A 24,695-nucleotide genomic window follows, 5' to 3' on the forward strand; every position below is an offset into this window, starting at 1 on the left:
TGAGACCAGTTTAACTTGCAGAATGGATTTCTTTTTGGTACTGCCTTGTTCAGGGGAGAGGCCTTTGAGCCAAAGACTCCTGACGCCTGTAGGTATTTCCCACCAGCTTCTGGAATAGAGAACTCACAGGAAGGATGCTAACATCCTTATTTTCAGTTGGATTCAGCTTGGGGCTGCCAAACTGTTTCTCAGTCAGTCCCCAGAGGCCTCTCAGAGTTCATGGTCAAGCTTGGAAGGGAGGGCTTCGAGCTCTTTGCTTGGTTTTCAGAATTCTATTTAATGGCTTGTTTGAAAGATCGTAAGGGAGTGAGTCAGCCTCTTGTGCTAAAACAAACAAGCAAAACCGAAACAACAGCAAAGGGAAGTGGTTGGAAGTTGCTCTCAATCCTGTGAAAGTGACCCTAAAGAAAAGTTTGTATAATGGTGCAGTGTTACAGTTCAGCATGGCACCATGTACTGGAAATGAAAACCAGCTGTTATCAAACAGGTGTTACACCCTCAAGATTTAATGTGACTTTAACCTGGGAATAGCCCTTTAAAAAATAACAGTGTTCTTCTAACATATTTGTTATGTTAGTATCAAAGCAAAATCCCCAGGAGGAAGGAGAATGATATGTTGTTCATCATCTGGTAAAGATCCTGTGACATCATTAACCTGACCTTGAACGCCTTCTGTTCAGGGATGCATGCATTTCTCCCGCATCCCTTGTGTAGCAGAACACTTTGCTTGAGGTAAACAGAGCAGTTTTGTCGAGTTGGGTTTATGAGGTTAATAAATGCCTTTGGGGCCTTATTACAAACGAATAAATAAAGGTTCAGTTTTCTCATGACCTCAAGCAACTTAGAAAGCTGCCTCAATGCATTTCAGTGCAAATTTTAGGGAAATATTTTATAATTGCATAAATGAATTTTCATATTCTTTATAGATCCTTTAAGCAGTTGTATCTATACGAAGCAGTCTGCTTTAGAAAATGCTCTTGGAAAATGGGTTGTTTTTGTTACTTGGGTGATGAGTGCATATGTTGAATGCTATGTAAGAGAAAAGCATAGTCATGACAGCTGAGGGATGCCATGGAGGCCGACGCTAAGACAGAAACAGGACACAGGATGTGTGTATCGTACTGGTGGCATAGTTAGGATCAGGAAACTTGTTCATTCTGCTTACTGTGGTTTGGACTGGATGGGTCTTCACTTTTCTAGTGTATTTTCTTCTATTTTCTGGGACAGCTAGAACCACAGGGGTCATTCTTAATTAGATCTGTTAGTGAGCTATATGCTCATGTGACTGCTTAGGTTTGGAGGAATTCATGGGAGCAAAGCTATTTAGGGATTAAAAAACTTAGCTCCTTTGATGCAGGGGCTGTATGATAGCCCTTAGATCAGCTTTGAGCCTCTTAGTGAATCTATTAGTCAAGGTTCTCTAGAGGAACAGAACTCACAGGATGAATATATGTATTCAACCACACAAGGCAATTCTTGAACAGCCATCAGACATCAGCCTCCGTAAAGAGAACAGACAAGAACTGCCTCCTCCCCTCTTCATCAGGCTGAAATTTGATCCTGTAGGCCCTGGAAATAAGGAAGAAGGGGAAGGTAGCTAAAACCCCCAGCAGAATGGGAGCTCAGTAGCTCTTGTGTTTCCATCTAATTCAGTGGCAACAGCTAGCTGGGCTCTAAAGCAACCTGGTGAAAAGCTGGTGTAAGCGGTGGAGTCCTTCAGAGTGTGTGCAGGGCGGGACCCTGGTGTAAGCGGTGGAGATCTTCAGAGTGTGTGCAGGGTGGGACCCTGGTGTAAGCGGTGGAGTTCTTCAGAGTGTGTGCAGGGCGGGACCCTGGTGTAAGCGATGGAGATCTTCAGAGTGTATGCCAGGATGGGACCCTGGTGTAAGCGGTGGAGTTCTTCAGAGTGTGTGCAGGGCAGGACCCTGGTGTAAGGGGTGGAGTTCTTCAGAGTGTGTGCAGGGCGGGACCCTGGTGTAAGCTGTGGAGTTCTTCAGAGTGTGTGCAGGGCGGGACCCTGGTGTAAGCGGTGGAGATCTTCAGAGTGTGTGCAGGGCGGGACCCTGGTGTAAGCGGTGGAGTTCTTCAGAGTGTGTGCAGGGCGGGACCCTGGTGTAAGCGGTGGAGTTCTTCAGAGTGTGTGCAGGGCGGGACCCTGGTGTAAGCAGTGGAGTTCTTCAGAGCGTGTGCCAGGGCGGGGCTTTTCTGGACGAAGTCCACGTGGCAGACATTTTCTTGATTGTCTCTTCATTGTGTACTTAGGAGGAAATAAACAAGGGGAAGTGCTCAGATAATTCACTAAGACTAGTGCATTGAAATGGGAAGTGACTGAATGGTGTAATTTTTCTTGAACAAGAGGTGGTGAGGAAGGACTTCTGTCTTCCCTGCTGCTTCCACAAAAGAGGGACTTCTGCAAGTCCATACCTGTGGAAGAAAGACCCTCAACATGAATAACCATGGGACACTGTGCTCTCTTTCTCAACAATAAATTATAAACTATTAAGAATATTGCCTTACGTATAGGAACGTCATAACACCAAGTTAATTTTAAAGATATTATGTAGCTTTATTTTAATGAAAATACACACACAGACGCACATACATACACACACACATGCATATGCACACGTGCACACAGATATAGCTTTAGGCCTGTCACTTCAAATGTGATAGCGTCTGCTTGTCTTTGGGACAGGCATTTACTATAAAAGTTTCTTTTGTTTGCCAGGATGCTTTCTTTAAGAACATTCTCAGTTCCTTACTAAGACAGAAGACGAACAACAGCAACAACAAACCTCCGGGCCCCAAGCCTCTTGGTGTTTCATAGGCTCCACTGAAGCACTCTCTGTATTAAAGGCTGACCTTGGTGTTTGCTGATCCTTACCTGTTCAGCTCCTCAACCTGGTCATATTTACTTCATAGAGCTATCATTAATGGATTGTCACCCATTTGGTGGCTTCTTTGCTTAAATATCTATAATTTGATTTTCTTTTAAGATTTATTTTTCATGAGTATGTGCATGCGTGCAGAAAAGAACGTCAGATCTCCTTATCTGGAGCTGGAGTTACAGGTGGTTGTGAAGCCCTTAAACCATGTGTTGGGAATGGAATTCAGGTCCTCTGAAGAGCACTCTTAACCACTAAGCCATCTCTCCAGCCCCTATAATTTGATTTTTAAAAATTTATTTATTATTGTGTAGATGGTGACATAGGTACTGTGTTGTGGGGGAGGGGCCAGAGAGCAACTTTCAATGCTGGATCCTCAGGCAGTTTTACCTGATGTGTCATCTCCCTCCCTAATAGCTCTAATTTGCCTTAACTGCGTCTGGAGCCTGTTTATATCAAGTCAGCAACTTGTAGCCAGAGGCATAAGGGACAGCAAGGACTAGTCCTCACCGTCTGATTAGCTCTCCCTTGGACTTCCGTAAGCCATTCCTGCACTCGGTGTGAATCAGGGCCCTGGGAGCTGGTTGGCTGCTTATTGACTTAGGAATCCTCCAGTGTGCCAGCCATCCTGAAGCTCACCAAGTTCCTGCTTAGCATCTTCAGTAGTCACCAAGTGGGGGGATGGGGAGGGAGTCTTGGGTATTGCTGTAGCATCATCCAGATTCTCACTGTTCTGAGCTCACAGATATCTTCTTGGCAAATCAAATGGGAGTGGGGTCCACAGGGCATCAGAATCATGGCGGTCCTGTGACTTATGGATCTAACACTGCCCATGGCAGCATGGGAATGCCAGCCTCGCAGACTGTCTCTATTCTAGCTATCACATCAGGAAAGGAAAGAGAAGTGTGGCCTTTTTAGTCTACATGCCCTCAAGTTTACTAAGCCGGATCTCCTTCTAAGTAAACCATTGACTCAGCTTTTTTTTTTCCATTTGCAATTCTGGCAATATACATGGCTAAATGTCATTTTTGTCTGTTTGTTTGTTTTCTTTTTCTGATGTTGGGAGCTGAATCCAGGACCCAGGGTTCACCGTTGACTACACCCCCAGCTCCATTGTTGATTTTTTTTTGTTGTTATTAACAATGCCTAAGGTCACGTCCTGATTTTACAAGTGAAATGAGTCCCAGAACTTAGCAATTTCAATTATTTGTAATTTTTTTTCTTTTGGTCTAAATAAAAGTTTTAACGAACTCCAGGTTTATGGCTCTTTCAAAATCCAGAACCTAGAGTGGTATAGACGTGTTTTAGTAACCTTTTCATTTTTTAAATTGTTTAAAAATTTGGTGATTTTTGAAATTTATCATGTGTAGAAAATATATTGTGTTGATTTCAAGTTTTATTGTCAAATTAATAGCTACAATAAAGCCAGTTTAACTCAGAAATTAAGGAAAGTGAATTAGAAGACACTTTAGCTTTGTGAAGGTCTGAATCTGATGTGTAAGATTTTACTTCTCTGGTAAAGTTTAAACCCTTGAAGTTAAGGATGTATATGTGTGTGTGTGTATGTCTCTGTGTGTATGTGTCTATATGCGTGTATGTGTCTGTGAATGTGTGTATGTCTCTGTGTATGTTTGTATGTATGTGTCTGTGTGTCTGTGTCTGTGTGTATGTGTCTGTGAATGTGTGTATGTCTCTGTATGTCTGTATATATGTGTCTGTGTGTCTGTGTCTGTGTCTGTATATATGTGTCTGTGTGTCTCTGTGAATGTATATATGTGTCTGTGTGTATGTCTCTGTGTATGTATATATGTGTCTGTGTGTATGTCTCTGTGTATGTATATATGTGTCTGTGTGTATGTCTCTGTGTATGTATATATGTATCTGTGTGTATGTCTCTGTGTATGTATATATGTGTCTGTGTGTATGTCTCTGTGTATGTATATATGTGTCTGTGTGTGTGTATGTGTGTGTGTATGTGTGTGTGTGTCTGTGTGTGTATATATGTGTGTAGGGGATGAGTGATACTTAAGAGTGCTTCTGTCCCTGCTAGTTTCATAAGACCTTAGTAGATGTGAAATAATGGCTGAACCTGTGTAAGTCTGGTGAGAAACTCACAAGGCTGTGACGTGAAGGCACTGGAAGTTTCCAAGGCTCAGCTGTTGTGTGCACCTGCAGGGCTTGCTGCAACCCTGCCTTACTCATCTGCGGTGTTCTGTTCTGTTTTGAAGGTGGCCGTTCTCATCCCCTTCCGTAACCGCCACGAACATCTTCCAATTTTTTTCCTGCACCTAATTCCGATGCTCCAGAAACAGCGACTGGAATTTGCCTTTTACGTCATTGAACAGGTGAGGACGGTTTTCAGAATGCCACTAAATATTCTAGAACTTCAATTTGTGATGGAGTTTGATTAAGAATACTCAGCCAGAGTCCGTCGGTGAGTCATCCTTGGATTTAGGATTGGATGAAATCATATTTGGGATTGAACTTGTATTTTCTTTTTAATAATTACAGTCTGGTCAAATGAATTGAGCAGGGACTATGCTTGATTTTGAGGCAATAGCTTTGATATATTTTATGGCTTTATACTCCCTATTACGTTGTCAGGCTGTTTTATAAGTACATGGCTGATGCTCATCCTACAGAGGTAAATGCTGGACTTGTAACATTACTCCACTTCTGTCTTCTTATCTTTGTGAATTTGATTTGTGCTTAAAAACCTCCACTAAGGGCAGTTTGCCTAGGGACATTGCTTCTTTTGTAATACAAGATGCTAGAGAGTATTTCATCCTGTGCACCTGCCTGGGCTCCTGATGGGGCGTGTTGGGATGCCATCAATGTCCTGTCCTGCTCTGAATTAGGGGTGCACTCATCACATCAGTGACCTCAGACACATCCACTGTGTTTTATTTTGAAAGTGTTTTCCATTTCTGACCTATGAATTTTAATACATAAAGGTTTCATATTATTGTTTCAATGTGAAGCATTGCTAATTCTAGATGGGGGAGTCCTTTATCTAGGGGGTACTACTGCTGGCTAGCCTTGAAAGCTCATATTGCCTTGACCTTATTAGGTAATGCAGGGTGCCTGAGTAGAGCCAAGTAGTGGTCCTTAAAGAGAGAAGTGGTATGCAATGGTCATTTTCTGTTCTGTGTTTTTAGTTTTCCATTTTTAGAATTACATTTCTTGGTAGCAGAGCCTTGGCTGTGTCTGTTGTAGACACCCGCGTAGCTTGTCAGCAGCACTTAGACTGATATGGACGGTAGAACTATCCCTTTCACCGCAGAGACCAGCTCAGTAAGGAAATGCCCAGCCAGTGACAGGTCAGAGAAATTACATAGAGAATCAAATCTGTGGTGCCCAGGATCCCTTCCAGATGGGAGTCTAGAGTTCTTTCAGAACAAGAGATAAACAGGAAGAGAGTGGAATTAATAAATAAATTTTGGCAAAGCAAGAAACAAGACAAACAAAAACTTGACATTACATGGACCAGCCCAATATATAGACACTTGCTTCGAATGGATGCTATGCAGGCTGGCCTAGGCTACATAGAGTTGAAGTGACCTTGCCTTACTGTTGCAGTCCATGCCTCTGTTTAAAGACTATACGTGTAATAAAAGAATTCATGATTTTATTTCTATTCTTTTCTAAAGCGCTGTCTCAGAAACCTAAAATAGTGAGCTCCCCTTGGAGAGAGCGCTCTCTTCTGACTTAGGCCTCTCTTTCTGGAAGCTCAGCGGTGGGCAGTGTATTCTGTACTCAGCATTTCATTTCTGTTGCTGTGATAAAATGCCCTGACAAAAGGCAACTCGGGAAAGGGCTTATTTTACCTCACAACTCCACGTTAGAGTCCATCGTGGCCGGGACCTAAAATAGCCATCACTCCCACAATCAGGCTGAGAATAATGTCTGTGCTCACCTGCTTCCTGGCTTAGCTCAGCCTTCCTTCTCCACACACAGCTCCAGACAGGCAGGAAGCAGTGCCACCTACAGTTGCTTGGCTCTACCCACACCAATTACCGTAATTATGACCCCACGGACAGGCGCATGGACCAGCCCAATATATAGACACTCCCTTCTTGAGGCTCCGTTCTCGGGTGGTTCTAGGTTGTGCCAAGTAGACCATTGAAGCTCGCCATCATGCTGGCCTTTCTGATCACATTACCTTCCTTCCCCTGCTTGCCTTGGTTGATGAGTTGGTAGAGTCTCAGTACTGTTCATGTGGATTAGCAAGTCTCTGTTTAATCTTTGTCTGTTATTTTATTTGAGGTATCTATTTGTTGGGCTGCAGAATTCTTTGTGTATTCTAGTCGTAGATCATTTGTGAGTCATGCTTGGCAAGTATTTATCTTCAGACTGTGGTCTGCCCTTTAATTTCTTGATAGTGTTTGTTTTTTTCCCACCTTCGGTGCTGGGATTAAACCCAGGGCCTTGCACTTGCTATTTAAATATTCTACCACTGAGGTACATCCCCAACCTCAAATACAGTTTTATTGAAAAGTAAAGGTTTTCGTTTTAATCAAGTTCAGTTATTTGATTTTTTTCATAGTTCCCAGTTCTTGTTTTGTAGTTGAGTGAGGTTCTCAGATACTCTCAGAATGTTTTTCTCCAGAACATTTGTGGTTCTAACTCTCCTATTTGGGCTAATCCCTCCTTCTGAGTTAATCTTTATCTGTGGTGTGAGGTAAGGAGGAAGGGTTGAGTGTTTTTCTTTTGTCCTGTGGCTTTTTAGTTATTTCATCAGCATCTATAAAATAGTCAAGGCTGAGATTCAGACCTCAGAGACTAGAGGGTTAAAATGTGAATCTCAGATGCTCTGGTAGATGTTGTGCCACAGCCGCAAAGTTGTTGACCAGCACCAAAGTCCAGAGTGCTCACCTCCTGCACACTCTGGGTGAATGACGGTTCAAAAGAGAAGGCTAGCTGTCTCTGACAACAGTGTAGATGCACAGCTACAGCTGTCGTGAAAGTCGCTTCAAATCCCGACTGGTGATCATTTCTTAGAAGGTCAATTTTTATAGGATAAGTTGCTATGTTGAAAAGTACACGTGCTGGGGCCAGGCATCACTGCACAGCCGTTTAGTCTCGGCACTCGGGAGACACCAGCGGTCGGATCTCTGTGGAAAGGCCAGCCCAGTCTATATAGTGAGCACCAACAAAGCCAGGAAGAGCTACACAGTGAGGTCAGTGGCGTGAGGCGAATACACAATACACAAGCTAGGGACATGCCAACATAGGCACACACACATCAGAAGGTCACATTAGCCATATAGTAAAAGCTGAAAAGGGGTTTTTTTTGAAAAATAAATTCAGAATAAATTACAAAAGAGAAATTTTAATTCGATATTCTTCAGTCCTGAGTAAAAACAGTCTTCAATAAAAATCTGAATAATTGCTATCAAAAAATAGCCCTTAGTAATGCAAGTCAAGCCTCACTTTGTCTATTATTAATTTTGTTGAATATTCTGCTGAGAATGGAGGAGAAATTGCAAAAAGGCTTCTTATAGAAACAGGAAGCAAATTTAATGGACCAGGACAGAAAAACCAGAACTCACTTCCAACAAAGGAACTAACAAAGAAGAGATCAGCTGCTTTATAGATGGTGATGAACTATCTCATCCACAATCAGGAGCAGAGAGAGATGAACACACTTATACCTGCTTCTCCTTTCGTCTCTATTCTCGTGTAGCCCAGGACCCAAAGCCAGGGAATAAAACTGCCCACAGTGGGCTTGGCCTAATTCCTGTGTTAATCCCTACAATCAAGGTAAATCTTTTACAGGCATGCCCAAAGTTGATCTGTAGACAACCCCTTATCGAGACTCCCCATCGCACCAACTATAGCCCCTTAATGTTCTGGAAGGGTGAGATAGTAAATTATCATGTGACATGCAGGTGACAACTTATAAACGAAACCATTGGGGTCTATGTAGAGAATGAGTCATGGGTGAGGCCGGAAGGACACAAGGAGACCAGTTAGAAAAGTTTTGCAGTCATCCAAAAGGATATGGTGAGGCCTGGGGTCTGGTGACACAGGGCATTGCCAACAGTGGTTGGGTGGGTTTTACTAGAGTAGAATTATTTACTGATACAGTGGTGTGCAGTGTGAGAACTAGAGAGAGCGCCTCCACTTTTCAGTACCTTAGTCTTAAACATGAATAGGCAGCCACAGAGCTCCAGGTTTTAAAGAAAATGTCCGCAAATGAGACACCGTCAAGCAAGGTAATGAGAGAACAAAGATAAAATCCACCAAGTCTCACAACCGGGATCCCCAGAGCTAACAGAGAAGCGAAAGCTCGTTTCTGAACCGAGAATGGTTTGCCATAAAGAAAGAGCAATCGGAGTGGAATGCAGGGGAACTGAAAACGTGGTGGGTGAAGCTTCTGGAAGAATAGGTAGGAGACAAAATAAATCCTACAGTAGAACCAAAATGTAAGAAAGCAGAGTTTAAGAGCACCCCTTTTGTGTAAAGATAACCATCCTTTAAGAGGCCCTGGGAACCACTACCAGAGAAGGGGCCGTTCTTCTCTGACTTGAGAGTAGGTCATCGGCACATGACTGCTTCAGCCTGCTCAGAAGACTCCATTTCTGTGGATGACGTGGTCAGCATCCTAAGTAACCACTGGCCGGTTTCATTTCTGTTCAGCTTCCCTAGTACTAGGGATCCAGCACTGTCAGCCAGTTACATCTCGCGTCTGTGGCTTTTCCTAAGTCACCAAGTTTTGCTGCGATTCTTAATATATTAATGTATAACAAATATACCCACTCATCTGGAAGAACCACAGCAGAAAAAAATTTGGGGAGTGTGGAAGGAAAAGGCTAATAAAAAAAATTGAAGAAAAATTTCCAAAGCTAGGTATCGTGCACGCCTATAATCCCAGCACTTGGGAAGCAGAGGCAGAGGAATCTCAGTGAGTTCAAGACCCTTCTGCTCTACATAGAGAATTCTAGGACAGCCAGGGCTAGAGAGAGAGGTTTTCAGAAGCAAAGGGCATGTGTCACAATGCATGTATGAATAAAGCACATGTTCATTACAGAGCACAGTATTTTCTAATTTTAGAATGAAATGGAAAAGATATGATCTTAAGGAGACTACAGGAAAGATGACGGGTAGGAGTCAGGAATATGTGAGCTATCCTGCCATTGCAGTGCCTAAGAGCCTGACTTACAGGTTCTAGAGAAAGAAAGGCACTTTGCCCATGAAGATTCTGCCTAGAATGTCAATTCAAGGTAGACCGTGGCATTTTCAGTCATTTATTGATGAAATACACAGGCGTACATACACACACACACACACATGCACATGTGTGCACATACATCTATCTGAAAGACATACCACAGCAGATTAAGTAAGTCACATTAAAGACATGGGTGATCAAGAGTGTGAATGAAGCAGAAGCCCAGATGAGAGTCACGTGGCTGCCCATGAGGACAGTGGGAATTGAACTGAGGAGACTAGGAGCTGAGAGAGGATTTGAAATTTCTGTAATTATATCAGTTACTAAAGGTGTAGGTTCTATTGACTGTCCTTTCTAGTTATACAGAAAGCTAGCTAATCTCCTCCACAAAGAAAAAATCAATTCACTTAGCACTGAGGAAATATTTGCACAGTGCTAGTAATGTACACTTCATTAATTTAACCAAAAATCAAGGCAACCATGGTTGGGAGGTGGGAAGGGAGGGCGGTGGCATGATTTAACTCCTCTGCCTCCAGAGTAAGAACTCTAGAAAATATCTGAAGTTAACAGAGCAAGAGCTAGCATCCAAGTGTGAATACAGAGCAGATTTTAAGACCTTAGAAACCAAGTAGTTTAGCAAAGCCGATATCGATGTGCCGATAAGAATACTATAATTTGCTTCCTTTTCCTTATGAAAGCAGTGTGCTTTGTGTGACCTCGAGTTTGTGGGAGCCTGTGTCCCACACGGTGTCTCTCCCTAGGCCACACTGCCTGGCTCCTTCACTCCTGCCAAATCCCCTTTCTTAGGTGCTGGGGGGATGATTTGTAAAACGCTAAGCATTTGTAAGGGCCTTAATCTTCAGACGCTGAAGCAAGCTTTGCTGTTTGCCACAGACCACAGACTGTGGCGTCATTATGAATAAAGGAAAGGGGTTGCAATATGGGAACTTGGATTTTATGTAATAAGTTCCTCTATTGTGCCCGTTAAAACATTCTTGTTTCGCCATAAGCAGGAATAGAGAGTTAAAAAGCAAAACAAAAACAACTCAGTGTTGCCAGTGCACTGTAATGTAGGATGGCTACGGCAGGAAGGAAGCTGGTGTGTGCTGTGTGAAGCTGCTTTCCCTGTCCTTCAAAGTCCTTCCAAGAGCGCCTGTCCTTCACGGAGGATGCCAGTCTTTGTTGTGCAGAGAAGGGTCTGCTTGGGAGTCACCTTCAGTTTCCTGCCTTTATCTCCTCCTCAACTCCCACTGTAGGGAGCAAATCCAGGATTCCAAGCATATTAGGCAAATATTCTCATCACTGCCAGGCGGTGGTGACACACGCCTTTAATCCCAGCACTCGGGAGGCAGAGGCAGGCGGATCTCTGGGAGTTTGAGGCCAGCCTGGTCTACAGAGCTAGTTCCGGAACAGGCACCAAAGCTACAGAGAAACCCTATCTCGAAAAACCAAAAAAAAAAAAATATTCTTACCACTGAGCCACAGCCTCTCCCTTCTGTCTTAATAAAAATGATTTATTTTTATGATTTTAAGTGCATGCTGAGTGCAGATCCTGAGGAGGGCAGAGACGTCCGACTCCATAGACTGGAGTCCCAGATGGTTGTGAACTGCGTGACACGTGACGTGTGTGCAGGGAACACACCCAGTTCCTCTGTGAGAGCAGACAGGGCTCTTGAGTGCTGAGCCATCTCCCTAGGAGAACTCCTGGCCTCATTTTTAATATCATAAAAAGCAGCAACAGAAAGTACAGCACATGCTTTTTTAAGTTGTTTATGTGTTCTTTGATGTAATGCCTTTTATTATTTTATCTTTAAACTTGGTCATACATAGTCGGTGATCTGGCATTTTTGAAGTAAAGCAGAAAAACAAGTTGATATGTTCATATTTATACAGTGTGCCGGTAGAGGAGATAGCAACAGTTGTCCGGTTCTCTTCTTTGTCATGAAAATTGTGTCATAAGTAACTTTAAACAGCCTGCAGTCCTATGCCCTGTAACAACATCAGTCAGTGGCATTGGACATGTATAATGGTGGCCCCCGAGGTATATATCTCCCAGTGATACAGCATCCATAATCTGTGTATATAACTCTGTAATAGCTGAGCGGTGTTGCTCACTCAGAACAAATCCTCCATTGGTAAGTGGTGCCTGGTTGAGTTCGGGAGGCCTGACATATGCTTCTGACTTGCTTATTTCTTTACCACGATTCAATTATTACTTGACTATGATACAACAAATTAAGAAGTAGTGGAAAGTATCACATGACCAAGTCTGAGCGCATTTCTGGTTTTCTCTGCTCCGTGGAGACTGGCACCCAACCGTTCAATCGCGCGATGCTCTTTAACGTGGGCTTCAAAGAGGCCATGAAAGACAACACCTGGGACTGCGTGATCTTCCATGACGTGGATCATCTGCCGGAAAACGACCGGAACTATTACGGCTGTGGAGAGATGCCGCGTCACTTTGCAGCAAAGCTGGACAAGTACATGTACATGTGAGTACCGTGTCCGCTCTCGATGCTCTTCCCTGTGCCTGGAGCGGCACGCTGGGCCTCCATCGGAGGCTGCTTGGGAGCCAGGACAAGGGCTGGTTTGTCCATTCGAGATCACACAGAGGTCGAATGTGGTGTGGTGGGAAGGAACCTGACTCCTGTAGTAAGCACGGAAATTTAAAAGTAGGTTCTCACTCTTCAGGCCTTGCCTAGTCACATGTTCCTCTCAAGGTTGCTTTCGTCTTCCTTGGACAATAGAGGCCATCTGTGGGGCTGCTTTCTGGGATCACATACCCTAATCCTGAAGTGTGCTGGTGCCCCTCCCCTTCACCCCCTTCCCTACCCCCCTTAAGGATGGTCCAGGGTCCAGACCTGCCCTTCTGCAGGCCACCTGCCCTGTAATTGTATGACACAAATACCCCTCCGTGTGTGTGTGTGTGTGTGTGTGTGTGTGTATGTGTGTCTGAAGCCAGAGCTTGTTGTCATGTATCTTCCTCAGTCTTTTTCCATCTTATTTTTGAACCCAGAGTGTGCCAGTTCGTTTAACTGGATGGCCAACAACTCTCGGGGACATGTCTCATTCCCAGAGTTGGAACCACTGGCATACACCTCTGTGCCCAGCATTTTAAGTGGGTGCTGGGGATTCAAACTCAGTTCCTCGTGCTTGCATAGTAAGTCGCCTCCCCAGGTCCCTATAAATACCTTTATTATGTAAGTGATTGCTAATCTAAGTATAAAATCTGAAGCTCTCAAGTCACAGTTAATGATCCAGTATTGACAGAAGGCTTGAGGAACACACACAGATGACTCAGATTAGGCCTTACCATGGGTAATGCCACCTCACTGTAACCAAATACCTGCCTTTTTTAAGTACAATTTTGATTAACAAAATCCATTGCACGCACACAGTGACACGAAGGCATTTTTGTACAGGTGCATCACACTGAGGACCCTGTTCAACCTTCTTCCTGATTTTCTCATCCCTTCCCCCAGGGAGTTCTGTTCCCACATAGGTGTGCTTTTACATGTCTGCATAAGGGCTAGGCTCCTGCAGCTGAGAGGAATCGTGTAGCCTTTGTCTTTCTGAGTTTGACTTTCTTTGCTTAACATGATGCTGTCTGGCATGTCCGTTTTCCTCTGAACCAGGCTCTCAACCTGTGCATTGCCATCCCTTTGGGGGTCACATATCAGCTATCTTGCATATTACATATTCACATTACTACTCATAACAGTAGCAAAACCGCAGCTATGAAGTAGCAATGAAAATAATTTTATGGTGGGGTCACCGCAACATGAGGAGTTGTATCAAAGGGTTGCGGCATTAGGAAGGTTGAGAACCACTGCTCTAAACAGTACAAGATTTTTTCTTTTATGTCTCACTAAAAACCCACTGTGCAGACTTATTTTCAAAAGTAGCAGCAAGTGCTGGTGAGGGTGTGGGGAAAGAGAAGGTAGACATTGCTGGTGGACGTGGAAGTCAGTCTTGCCATTGTGGCAATGAGTATTAGTCTTCAAAACCAGCAGTTTCTGACACATAAATCCCAGCCAGCCCTTTGGAGCCACCCAGAGGTTAGGGTGCTTGGCTTGAAGCCTTGTTGAGAAGTCATAAAGTCTAGGATGGCAGCAGAAGGACGAAGGCCCCCATTCAGGGTCTGGGCAGGAGGATGCTCACAGTGGGGGCCGTGCCCTGACCCGTTGCCTGCTGGCTTTAGTCTCCTGTCTAGACAGTGTAAGATAAGCACTGTGAAGATTTTTTTCCAATATTGATGTTATTTAGTGTATTTATGATAGTTTCATTTAGCTTAGACTATTTTCTGTTATGTACAGAATTCATCTCCCAAAAGTTGTCCCCTCCATGGGCACATACACGGATAAGTAAATGGAATAAATTTTTAAAGTGTTTCAGAGTTGATTGACTCCTTGGGATTTGAGTTAGAGAAAGTAGGGAAAATAAAACCTACATTAAAAATGGAGTGCTTTCTTCCAAATACTAGCCCATTAAAAATAAATATATTTGGAGCTGGTGAGCTGGGCACAGCAGCTGTGGCAAGCCTGATGCGCCCACCTGGTAGAAGAGAAAACCGACTTCTACAGGTTGTCCTTGTACATGGACTCCTACGAGAAAACCTGACCCTCTGCAACATGGCATCCCCCGTAATAAATATGTGGGAAATGTTCTTAAAGTATATATTAAATATCTGAGTATTTTGTGTGTTTAATCCAAATAGGTAAAGTAATTTTAGAAATAGACAAGTTCATTTCAAAATTAGACATTTATTTTTTCCTGATTTATATTTATCCTGTTCTATGTAACAAATAATATGCCTATAAATAAAGTCAGTTAATATTTTTAAATGACTTTAATTTAGCAAGATCTAGCACACGTTGACAGTTACTAACATGTTTAAATATGTTTTTTTTGTGAGAATATTATTTTTGACACAGGGTTTTGTTTGGGGTTTTTTGTTGTTGTTGTTATTTTTCTAGATAGGCTTTCTCTGTAGCTTTGGAGCCTGTCCTGGAACTAGCTCTTGTAGACCAGGCTGGTCTTGAACTCACAGAGATCCGCCTGCCTCTGCCTCCCGAGTGCTGGGATTAAAGGTGTATGCCACCACCACCCGGCGACATGGGGTTTTGAGTCAAAATAAAAGTACTACTAAATTTCAATTGCCACGTGTGTTTTTATTTTACATTTAATATAAAAACATGCTTTGCTGTTCTATGAGAATGTTTCATTTCTCTGTTCACATTTCCCAGAATGCTTTTTTGCCCTCTAAATCAGCTTGTTTTGTGAAACTAGAAGTGTAGGTCAAAGCACATGAGAGGTGGAAAATTGTGGCCGGCTGTCCTGATTGATGGGACACTGCCATCTCTCTTTTGTAGTCTTCCATACAAGGAGTTCTTCGGTGGGGTGAGCGGCCTGACGGTGGAGCAGTTTCGGAAGATCAATGGCTTTCCCAATGCCTTCTGGGGCTGGGGAGGAGAGGATGATGACCTTTGGAACAGGTATGTTGAGGCACAAGTTGCCTAGTAATTGAGGTTCTAAATTCTGTCTACATTTTGTAAACTTCTGCCTCTTCTAAGAAAGGGGTCTTTGGGCTGGGAAGTTTGGAGTTCCTAAATCTGTTTTTGTTCTGAAATTCATTCAGTCCATTTTATGTTGTCTTGCAGAGTTCACTATGCTGGGTATAATGTAACCCGGCCAGAGGGAGACTTGGGAAAATACACATCTATCCCTCATCACCACAGAGGGGAAGTACAGTTTTTAGGGAGGTAAGTTGAATGGTCATTTTGAGACTCAGGGCTTCAGAACTGATATACTGCATGCTAGAAAGATAAATAGAAAGAAGTCACTTCCATGATTAAAAGTCTCTTTGGCAAATGATTTTGGATTGCATTTACTCCGTTTGTGCGTGTGTGTGTGTGTGTGTGTGTGTGGTGGTGTGTATATATATAAAAAGGCAAAGACAGATTAATGTAGACAATATATGTCTATATTCATATCTAGTTTCCTGCTTTTTTTAGGTATAAATTACTAAGGTATTCTAAGGAGCGTCAGTACATCGATGGATTGAACAACTTATTATGCACGCCCAAAGTACTGGTTGATAGGTTGTATACAAATATATCTATAAACCTCATGCCGGAGTTAGCTCCAATTGAAGACTATTAAAAGAAGTCTCTCGTGGTGGGGTCGACCACAGTGCTGGGTTGTGATCTTGGCTTGGAGCGTACTCTGCATGGTGGCTAGAGACTGACACAGTCTCATTGTCCCAGTCTGTGAAAAGAGCCAGCAGTCCTTATGTTTACAGCGCGGGACTCCATAGCATCGTACTCCCCCACTCTCCACCCCACTTTGGGGCATCCTCCGTGGCAAGTATTGTTAGAGACCTGAACCCATTGCTTGGGAATGGAAGTGAAGAGAGCTCCCTACAAAGAGAAGATTTTTATACTGAAATCTATAATTTAATTCAAGAGAATGCTTTTATTTCCGTTCAAAACATATTTTGTACATATGTGATGTAAATTAAATGTGTTCAAATTGTTGAAAAATAAGATGTCACAATTTTGCATGTAATTGGTTATGCCTTCATTGAACTTTTATAGACATTTTTTTTATTTGCATGGGGGAAAAAAAACTATGTAAATCTATGTCTCAAAGCAAAGGTTAAGCCTTGTATGGAAAGAAGGGAGTGTCAGCGATGGACAGGCAATGCAGTAACTGTTCTTCCGGTGTTCAGCTTTAGATCTCCCTTCAGCCTCATGCGGGCAAAGGCACAGCCCTCTGAGGGCTCTGAAGGAAAGAGGGACGATTGGCCCAGCTTTTCTTCCTGCCAGAATTACCTATTTTTGGTTTTTTGTTTTGTTTTGTTCTATTTTCCCTTGCTTGCAATCTCATCAGATTTTGCCAAGTCAACAGCCATATTGTTTATGCATACTGCATGCGTATTACCAGGAAACCCTTCAAAGTCGTGAAGTGAAATGCTCTACAGGACTCTTCACGTTAAATGTCTCTGTGTACCTCCGATGTAAGTGTCAGGGATCTTGTGCCTCAAAAAAAAGTTCCCAAGGCTGTGTTTATATGATGTATTTTTTTTTCCGTTTCATGATGAGCAGCATTATTGTTTCCAGTTAAGGAGAACCAAAAGAAAGTATCTTCTTTTAAAAACTTTTTTTAAGAATGAACTCACGGAAAAGCCAGTAGTGCTTCTACAGATGAATTATACTATTAGATGAGAAATTAGATGCTCTATTTTTATGAAGATAAATGCTTAGATTAAAATAACCTTCAACTTTAATTCTCAGATGACACAGTTCCCTTTTCACATCAGCCAAACATTCAAACTATTCTTTTTCACTTTCAAGAAATCTTTGGTGTTATTAAAGTTTTCTCACTAAAAGTGAAATTTAATAGACCCCCCCCCCCTTTCTGTGGTGCTGGAGATTGAATCTGGGGCCTTTAGACTTACCTTAAAATCATTGAATGTGTGGATACTGTAACTTCTGAAATATGTCTCACTACCTAATGCCAAGTCCAGTCATCCTCAGTTTAGATGAGCTTTTCCATGACAAAACAGCAGAGCCAAAACAGTATTCTTACTTTGAAAAATATCAATTATAAAAAATAATTTTTTGAAAACAAATTTCTTGAAAAAAGCTCATATTCTTATTAAGATTTTTATCGCCCATGCTCTCACAAATTTAAAACTGAACAGTGTCTCTGTCAAGTGAACTTTACCCAAGCGTGAGGGGTGAGAGAATTCTGGGTGTGAGAACGTGTGGTCCTCTTCTCTATCTAGTGCCAGAGCTCAGCTTGCAGCTGTCATCTTCCGTCACAGTTTTGGTGATGCTGATGGCCACAAACCCAATCACACAGTAATTAAAATCCTTACCCGATCCTGTCATGACAACGGTCTTGCTGCGTTTAGTTCTTAGAAGTGGTTCTGAAATAATCACCTTCAAACTTTTTTGCTGCTCAAAATGTGAAAAATCGGAACTTCTGAAGATATAGATCATTGTATGCTAGTTTGTTTTCTACTTCTCGTGGCCGAGGCAGTGTTTCATTTGACGGAATGACAGTGGGATGCAATGTTGCTGTTGCTGAGGGTTTGTGAGACAGGGTTTGGCAGGTGATGAACCCAGAGGAGGTGTCCTCCTCACAGTGGTGGGGAAGTTGACACCATGCTGTATCTTATTCAGGAAACACATTTTATAACGCTGGGCTGTCCACACTGAGATACCTTTTCATGTTGGTACATAGTTCACTGTTTCAGAAACATTCAGGACCCCAGGTGATCTGCCTTACTCTTTTGGGTTAAGTCTGGCATTGATTTGGCTTCAGGAATCGGATATAAGTATTTTTTTTGTTGTTGTATTTTGGTGTTGAATCTGGTATGCCAGCCTGTGAGAACCACCTCTGTTTTCTGTTTTACTCCTTTTAATTCAGACACGGAATTATTTTCCATTATGAACAGTGACCTATACATGTTCCCATGAATGACAGTTTTGCTCACTTACCATGGCCATATGACAATAAAGCTCTCCCTTTTGTATTAGCAGAAACCGTCTGTTCCGATCAAATCTTCCCAGTGGTTTTCATCAGGTGTCTATTCCCAGTTGGCTGCTTTGTTAACTGTGACAGTTTAAAAGTGGTGGTGGTGTTTCTCTAAACAAGTCAACTCAAGACAGTTGAAACTTCTCTGAATGAGGAAGGCACCCTCTGACCACTTGTCTGTCAGTTGTCTTGGTCGCAAGTCCAGTGTGGACACAGAGATGCCGGGAGGTCCTCATGGCACTGGGGAAATCATTTGATGCCTTTGAACTAGAGAAAGAAATCATGATTGACGGACTCCTTGTCAAAGAAAGGGAGACAGGACACGCATTTGTTGTAACATTCTTTCCAGTTCTTAGTGAAGTTGTCATTTAATTCTTTGCCAAAACTTGGGTTTGAATGAGGTGGCTTTCTTCCTTTTTATAAAGATATTTTCTGTTGTCTACCTTTGAGATGGCTCAGAGGAAAAGGTGCCTGCACCAAACCTGGCAACCTGACCTTGATCCCCGGGACCCACAGTGTGAAAGAAAAGAACCTACCCCTGCAAATTGTCCTTTGACTTCCTTATGTGTGCACATGCACAAAGAGGTGTATGCACACATGAGTGCACACACAGGTTCACACGTGTGCACGCACACAGTAAATCAAAAAATAATTAAAAATTAAATTTCTGTTTGTATTTTATGAAAGGTGTTCTCTAAGAAAATTTTATTTTATAAAATTTAAGTACAAAACTGTCTATTAAAACCTTCTGTTCAATCCCGGCCACAGTACTGGTAGCCATCTGAAGACAAACTGGAAGCATAGCCAATACAACGGTCTCCTCTGGAGACAGTCGAAGCAGATTTTGTGTCATTGTACTGGCCTTGTCCCCTTCCTTTATAGACCTGTCAGGTAAATAGCACTCTAGATTTCTTGCCTTGGGTTTGCAGATTTGTCATTTGAGAAGCAAACTGTCACAGTGTTGTTTTTCAGGAGGTGGAAGTGTACTTAAGATTATTTATTACAATATGAAATACTTCTATGTAAGTGCATTGACGTAAATGCTAGTGAATCCTTGCAATCTTTTTTCCTTTTTTTTTTTTGGTCTCGTTTTGCTTCTCATGGAAATGTTTGTACTTTTTTTATCATTGTCTTTTATGAAATATAATGTTCTAAAGACTTTGTGTGGTGATGTCATTATTTTTTCTCAGGACTTTTTGGGGATTACCCCCCTAAATTTTGGGTACACTACTGATGACTTAGTTGATGTTAAGGGTGCGCTGTACAGATATGGTGCTCTGAGCTTAAACACCCTCACTTAGTGCTTGCTCACACAAATACACTATTATTTAATTCTCATCCATACACTTGGTAATTCATAGTATCAAGAATTCCTTAGCCTAGGGTTGAGATGAATGAGTCAGGTGTTTTCCCCCCACAAATCAGAGGACCTGAGTTTGTCCCCCAAACACATGTAATGCTGGACTTGGTAACACACCTCAAATCTCATGGTGAGTTGGGAGATGAAGACAGGAGAATTCCTGGAGGCTTGTGGGCCAGCTGGCTTGATGTTTGCAACAATGACCAATAAGAAAGACCCTGACTTAAACAGGGGAGAAGGCAAGGATCAAGATTTGAGAGTGTCCTCTGACCTCTGCCTGCAAGGAGGGCTCACATATGGGTTGGCCTTGAACTCACAGCATAGCCAGAACAGCCTAGAACATCCTATCCTCCTGTATCCACCTCCAAAATGCTGGGATTTGACTGGGGAGATGGCCCAGTTAAGGGCACACACTACCCTTCCAGAGAACTACCAGACCTCTGTGTGCCAACATGCCCAGCCTTCAGACAGTCTGAAGATATATTTTGATGTCCTCGAAGTATATTATTAATTTAATCTTCAGTGCTTCAACTTGTGTTCTAGAAGTATCCGTCTTCTGAGTAAAACTGATGGAGTGGGCAGACCTGAAGAGCACATGCCACCAATGGGCTCCCACTTGCTTGTGCGGGTTTCTGAGCATCACTGTCGGAGCGACTCCTCCAGAGGTAGGCTACTTCCAAGCCACAAACATGATCTCTGAAAGGGTAGTTGAAATGATTGTTTTTCTGCAATAAAGCTTAACAAGGGGTAGTAAACTCTCGGAGGACTCTGGCAAGACACACGCATGATTAACAAAGGTTTGAGTTTGGGGGTCACTTGTTACTAGCTAGCAAACAGCATTTAAAGTTGGACGAGTCTTGGTTCAGTGAGCCTCTAGGGGATCGTGGGAATGAGTGAATAAGCTAACACGGGAACATGCCTGACCTTCCCAACAAGAACTTGATTTGTCCGAAGTTAGCTTCCAACTTTGTGTTTAGAAGCCTTTCTTCCATGCCAATGGCTCTCGGTTATGTTTGAGAAATATTTGGCAGGGTGTTTTTTGATTCTCAGAAATTTTTAGTGGTTGTGCATAACTATGCGAACAATTAGTAAAACTGCCAAAGGCCCACGATCAACATGTGCAGTAGACCTAGAAGAAACGTGGCAAATAGCTGGAACAATACAGTTATCTGACCACCAGCTAATGTAAAAGGGCCACGGAGGAAGAAAGGGAAAGAACATTTTACATCTTCATCGTGTCAAGACAGTATCACTGCTCTAACACTGCATACACACGTACGCACACACGTACACACGCGCGCGCGCACACACACACACACTACTATGGTAAAAAGGCTGAGACAAAGTAAGTGTTCATGAGTTCTTTTAGGGGTGACCCCTCTCACACCTGGCCTCTCTGATATTATTTTAATGGGCTTTAAATATTTTATAGGATCACAGGGCCAACTTAGAAAATGGTTAATGAAGAGAATGTTATTTCACTTATTACATTCAGGTACATTCTAAACGTTCAATTTAAGTCCTCTTTTGATTCTCACATCTATTTAGGGAGTGAGAGTAGGTTTGGGAGTGAAAATAGATTCATTTTGCAGTTCCAAGAGAAGGGCCCCTGGCAGGGGAAGGGGAAGACTCACTGTTTCAAAGGGAACAGAAAAGAGGATCGTTGAAGGAATTTTGAGGAATTGTAGAAGTCCACACACCTCAGAACGTAACAGCCTATGAAATCCTTTCTAGAAACCAATTTGTCACAAGGATTTTTCCACTCCTGGGGAAGATGTGAACAAGATCCATTCCCTCTAAAGATGCTAATCACAAACCAAAGTACATTCTGCCTCAGTTTATCCTGGGAGCCAATGTGTTTATTAGGGTTACTCTCAGTTTATCCTGGGAGCCAATGTGTTTATTAGGGTTACTTACATAACAGCGGTGATGAGTTACTAACAGGGGCATGATTGACCCCCAAAGCAGCCACACTGGAAAGTCTCCACCCCATATGGATGGTGTCCTTGTTGGAGCCCCATAGATGGAACCCCTGATCCCTACCTAGTTTTTTCCTAGGTTAAATACTAGCTATGGGCAGTTAAGGCAGAATTGCCTATAAATGGCTGGAAAGAGTGGTGACACCCAGGTCGAGGGTTCTGTGATCTTCTCACCCTCCTAGGAGGGTGTTATCAGTCTGCCATGCTGAACTCTGGAGACTGTAGGCATAGCTGATCTCAGGAAGACGGTCGCAGTTCGACTCAGGATGCTATCTTAGGACAGTTTATAACTTTAGATTTTAAGTCCAGAGAAGCTCAACATTTATAAAGGTGTTACCCATCCATGGGTGTGCACACACATTGAGTATATACGGTGAAGGGTTTCAGTACTTCTAAGAAGAGATAATACGGCATTGCTTGTACGGCATTGCTTGTATTTTTTAAAATGAAATAAAAGCTATTCAAAGGACTATTAGGAAAAGTGGAGAAAATAATCAAGTAATTATTTGTTAATAATGAGTTTTTAGTAGCTACTTATCTAAAAATTTCTTTTGAAAATCATTACTGGAAGTGGATGTGATTTCACTCTGCCCTGAAGCTAAAGCCTTGTAATTACGAATCCCACTGAGGAACAAATTGAACGGGAATCATGGAACCAGGGAGGACACGTTCAAGGCATTCAATTCACTTCTTTTATTTTTTATTAGACAAGAAGTAGAGATAGAAAATCTCCTTCCTCTCTCCCTCCCTCCCTCCCACCCTCTCTTTCATTTCCTTCTTTCCTTTCTTCCTGCCTTTCTCGCACTCTCCCAGCTCCTGCCCCTGTGTATGTGTGTGTATGCTGGATGTAGGTGTATGTCTTCATATGTGCACACACGTGTCAGATGTCCAAGACAAGTATCTTCCTCTCTCACTGGCCCCTTATTTTTTGGGACAGGGTCTCTCCATGAAGCTGGAGCTCATTGACTTGACAACGCTACCTAGCCAATGTGCTCCTGACATTCTCCTGTCTCCATGTCCCCGACACCAGGATTATAGGCATGCGCATCACACTCAGCTTTTATGTGGATTCTTGAACCCCAGCCTCAGGTCCTTATGCTCTGTGACAGGACTTTACAGGCTGCACTGTCTCTCCACAGCCTGCTCCCTTCTTCCCTTTTTTTCTATAGCAACCCCATCTCAGTTCTTCTCTTGGGCTCCCTACTCCCTGGCAGGTGTCAGTGACCTCAGTGGAGCTACGGTCTGGACCCCACTCTGGGTTCCCATCTCCTGGTGCTTCATAGTTAGGCTTGGGTGCAACAGAAGGACTCTGCTTTTGAGGACTGGTTCCAAACCTCTCCACCATTTTTAGTTGTCCTTTCGAAAGGAGAAAGTCCCACTCTTGTCCTGGCCCTAGTCCGGAGGACATTTTTCATAGAGAGTTTCTACACATATTTTAAGTTCTTAAAGTCAGTCTGAAAACATAGAAACTGGCCCTGGTTCATAAAACAGGTTACCCAGAAGAGGTAGAAGATTTCCCACGTTTCCCTGGTACCAAGTCTCCCAGGTGTATGTTGGTCACAGGAGGTGGAAGGCTCAGGTTTGCCCACCTGGAACTAATTCTTCCATTCATTCATTTGTTGGTTCAATCACTCATTGACTGTACATATTTGGAAGGGATGCTGCTCCCTGATGCTCAAACGTTTATTACGCCTTATGTGGTAGGCACATCTCATGTGCTTTCCAAACGCGTTTTCCTGAGGAAACCAGTGAACCGTGTTCTTCAGCTCAGCACAAGTCCACATGCAGACGGCTGTTCTGGGTTCACCTTGTAGCCTCAGCCTTGGCCTTCCCTCCCATCATACCTTGTACCTGGGTTTATAATCTCTAGCTTCCCGGAAGTAAGTGGCAGCAACAGCAAGTGGTTGCCTCCTGAGCTGTGGGCAGGGTGCACACCCCCAGGGTTTAGTTAAAGAAGCCTGCATGCAGCTCACCTCCTTGCTCGCAGAGGTTCTGGAATGGACCTCCGGTGTTTGCTTAGGTTTGCCAAAGATGAATTACAATCTGCTTTGGCTTAAAATTAGCTGGGGCAGCTCCAACCCAGAGAGCATAGAGAGCTGGGGAAATGGGATTGAGTCTAGGCTTATTTGCATTTTGAAAATCAGGAAGGAAAAACGAACGGAGCTTAGGGAGGCGTGTGAAGTAAAGCAAGGAACCGTCTGGGAAACGGAGGTCTGCGGAGAAATGATTCTGCTTCTGCTCCAAGCTCGGTGGATAACAGAGCTTGAGCAAAAATACCCTTGGTTTTCTTGTTTGACAGGTGCTGTCATATGTCGCAGGTAGAACTTGGATATTTATGATTATTCTCTTTTAGAGATGCCTCCACCCCTTGGTTATGTGTGTGTACACACTGTCAACTTTAGAGTTTAAAAACTGGTCTGATTACATAAAACTCTGTGGTTAAAATTGATCTTACTCCCTTTGATGATAAATCTGGTTGTAGTTTTGTTTGCCTATATTCCTGTGCTCATCCCTTGGCGTGTATATGATATTGTATGTACATGTGTATATATACACATATATGTATATATGTATAATACATATATATCCAGCTAAACATGGGGTTTGCATGGACTAAGTTGTTAGAGACTGGCCTGGAATTTGCTTTGGAGACCAAATTGATCTCAAACTCACAGATATCTTCTTGCCTCTGCCTCTGTCTCCTGAAAGGTGGGTTCTGTTTCTTACCTGATAAAACTGGTCTAAAGTGGATT

At 42.9% G+C, this 24,695-nt stretch overlaps 1 protein-coding gene across 2 annotated transcripts in view; it reads left to right on the top strand.

Annotated features, from left to right (window-relative positions):
- B4galt6 (beta-1,4-galactosyltransferase 6) overlaps positions 1–19,764 on the top strand; it is a 68,147-nt gene extending 48,383 nt beyond the window's left edge. For both annotated transcript variants that reach the window (XM_075969246.1, XM_075969247.1), the window contains 5 exons: positions 5,114–5,230; positions 12,364–12,551; positions 15,432–15,554; positions 15,720–15,821; positions 16,074–19,764. In XM_075969246.1, the coding sequence (XP_075825361.1) occupies positions 5,114–5,230; positions 12,364–12,551; positions 15,432–15,554; positions 15,720–15,821; positions 16,074–16,221 (678 nt within the window). In that variant the 3' untranslated portion in view covers positions 16,222–19,764. The remainder of the gene's footprint in view (positions 1–5,113; positions 5,231–12,363; positions 12,552–15,431; positions 15,555–15,719; positions 15,822–16,073) is intronic.
- Positions 19,765–24,695: the final 4,931 nt, after the last annotated feature.

Source organism: Microtus pennsylvanicus, chromosome 4, assembly GCF_037038515.1.
Source record: "Microtus pennsylvanicus isolate mMicPen1 chromosome 4, mMicPen1.hap1, whole genome shotgun sequence".
NCBI classification, from domain to species: Eukaryota; Metazoa; Chordata; class Mammalia; order Rodentia; family Cricetidae; genus Microtus; species Microtus pennsylvanicus.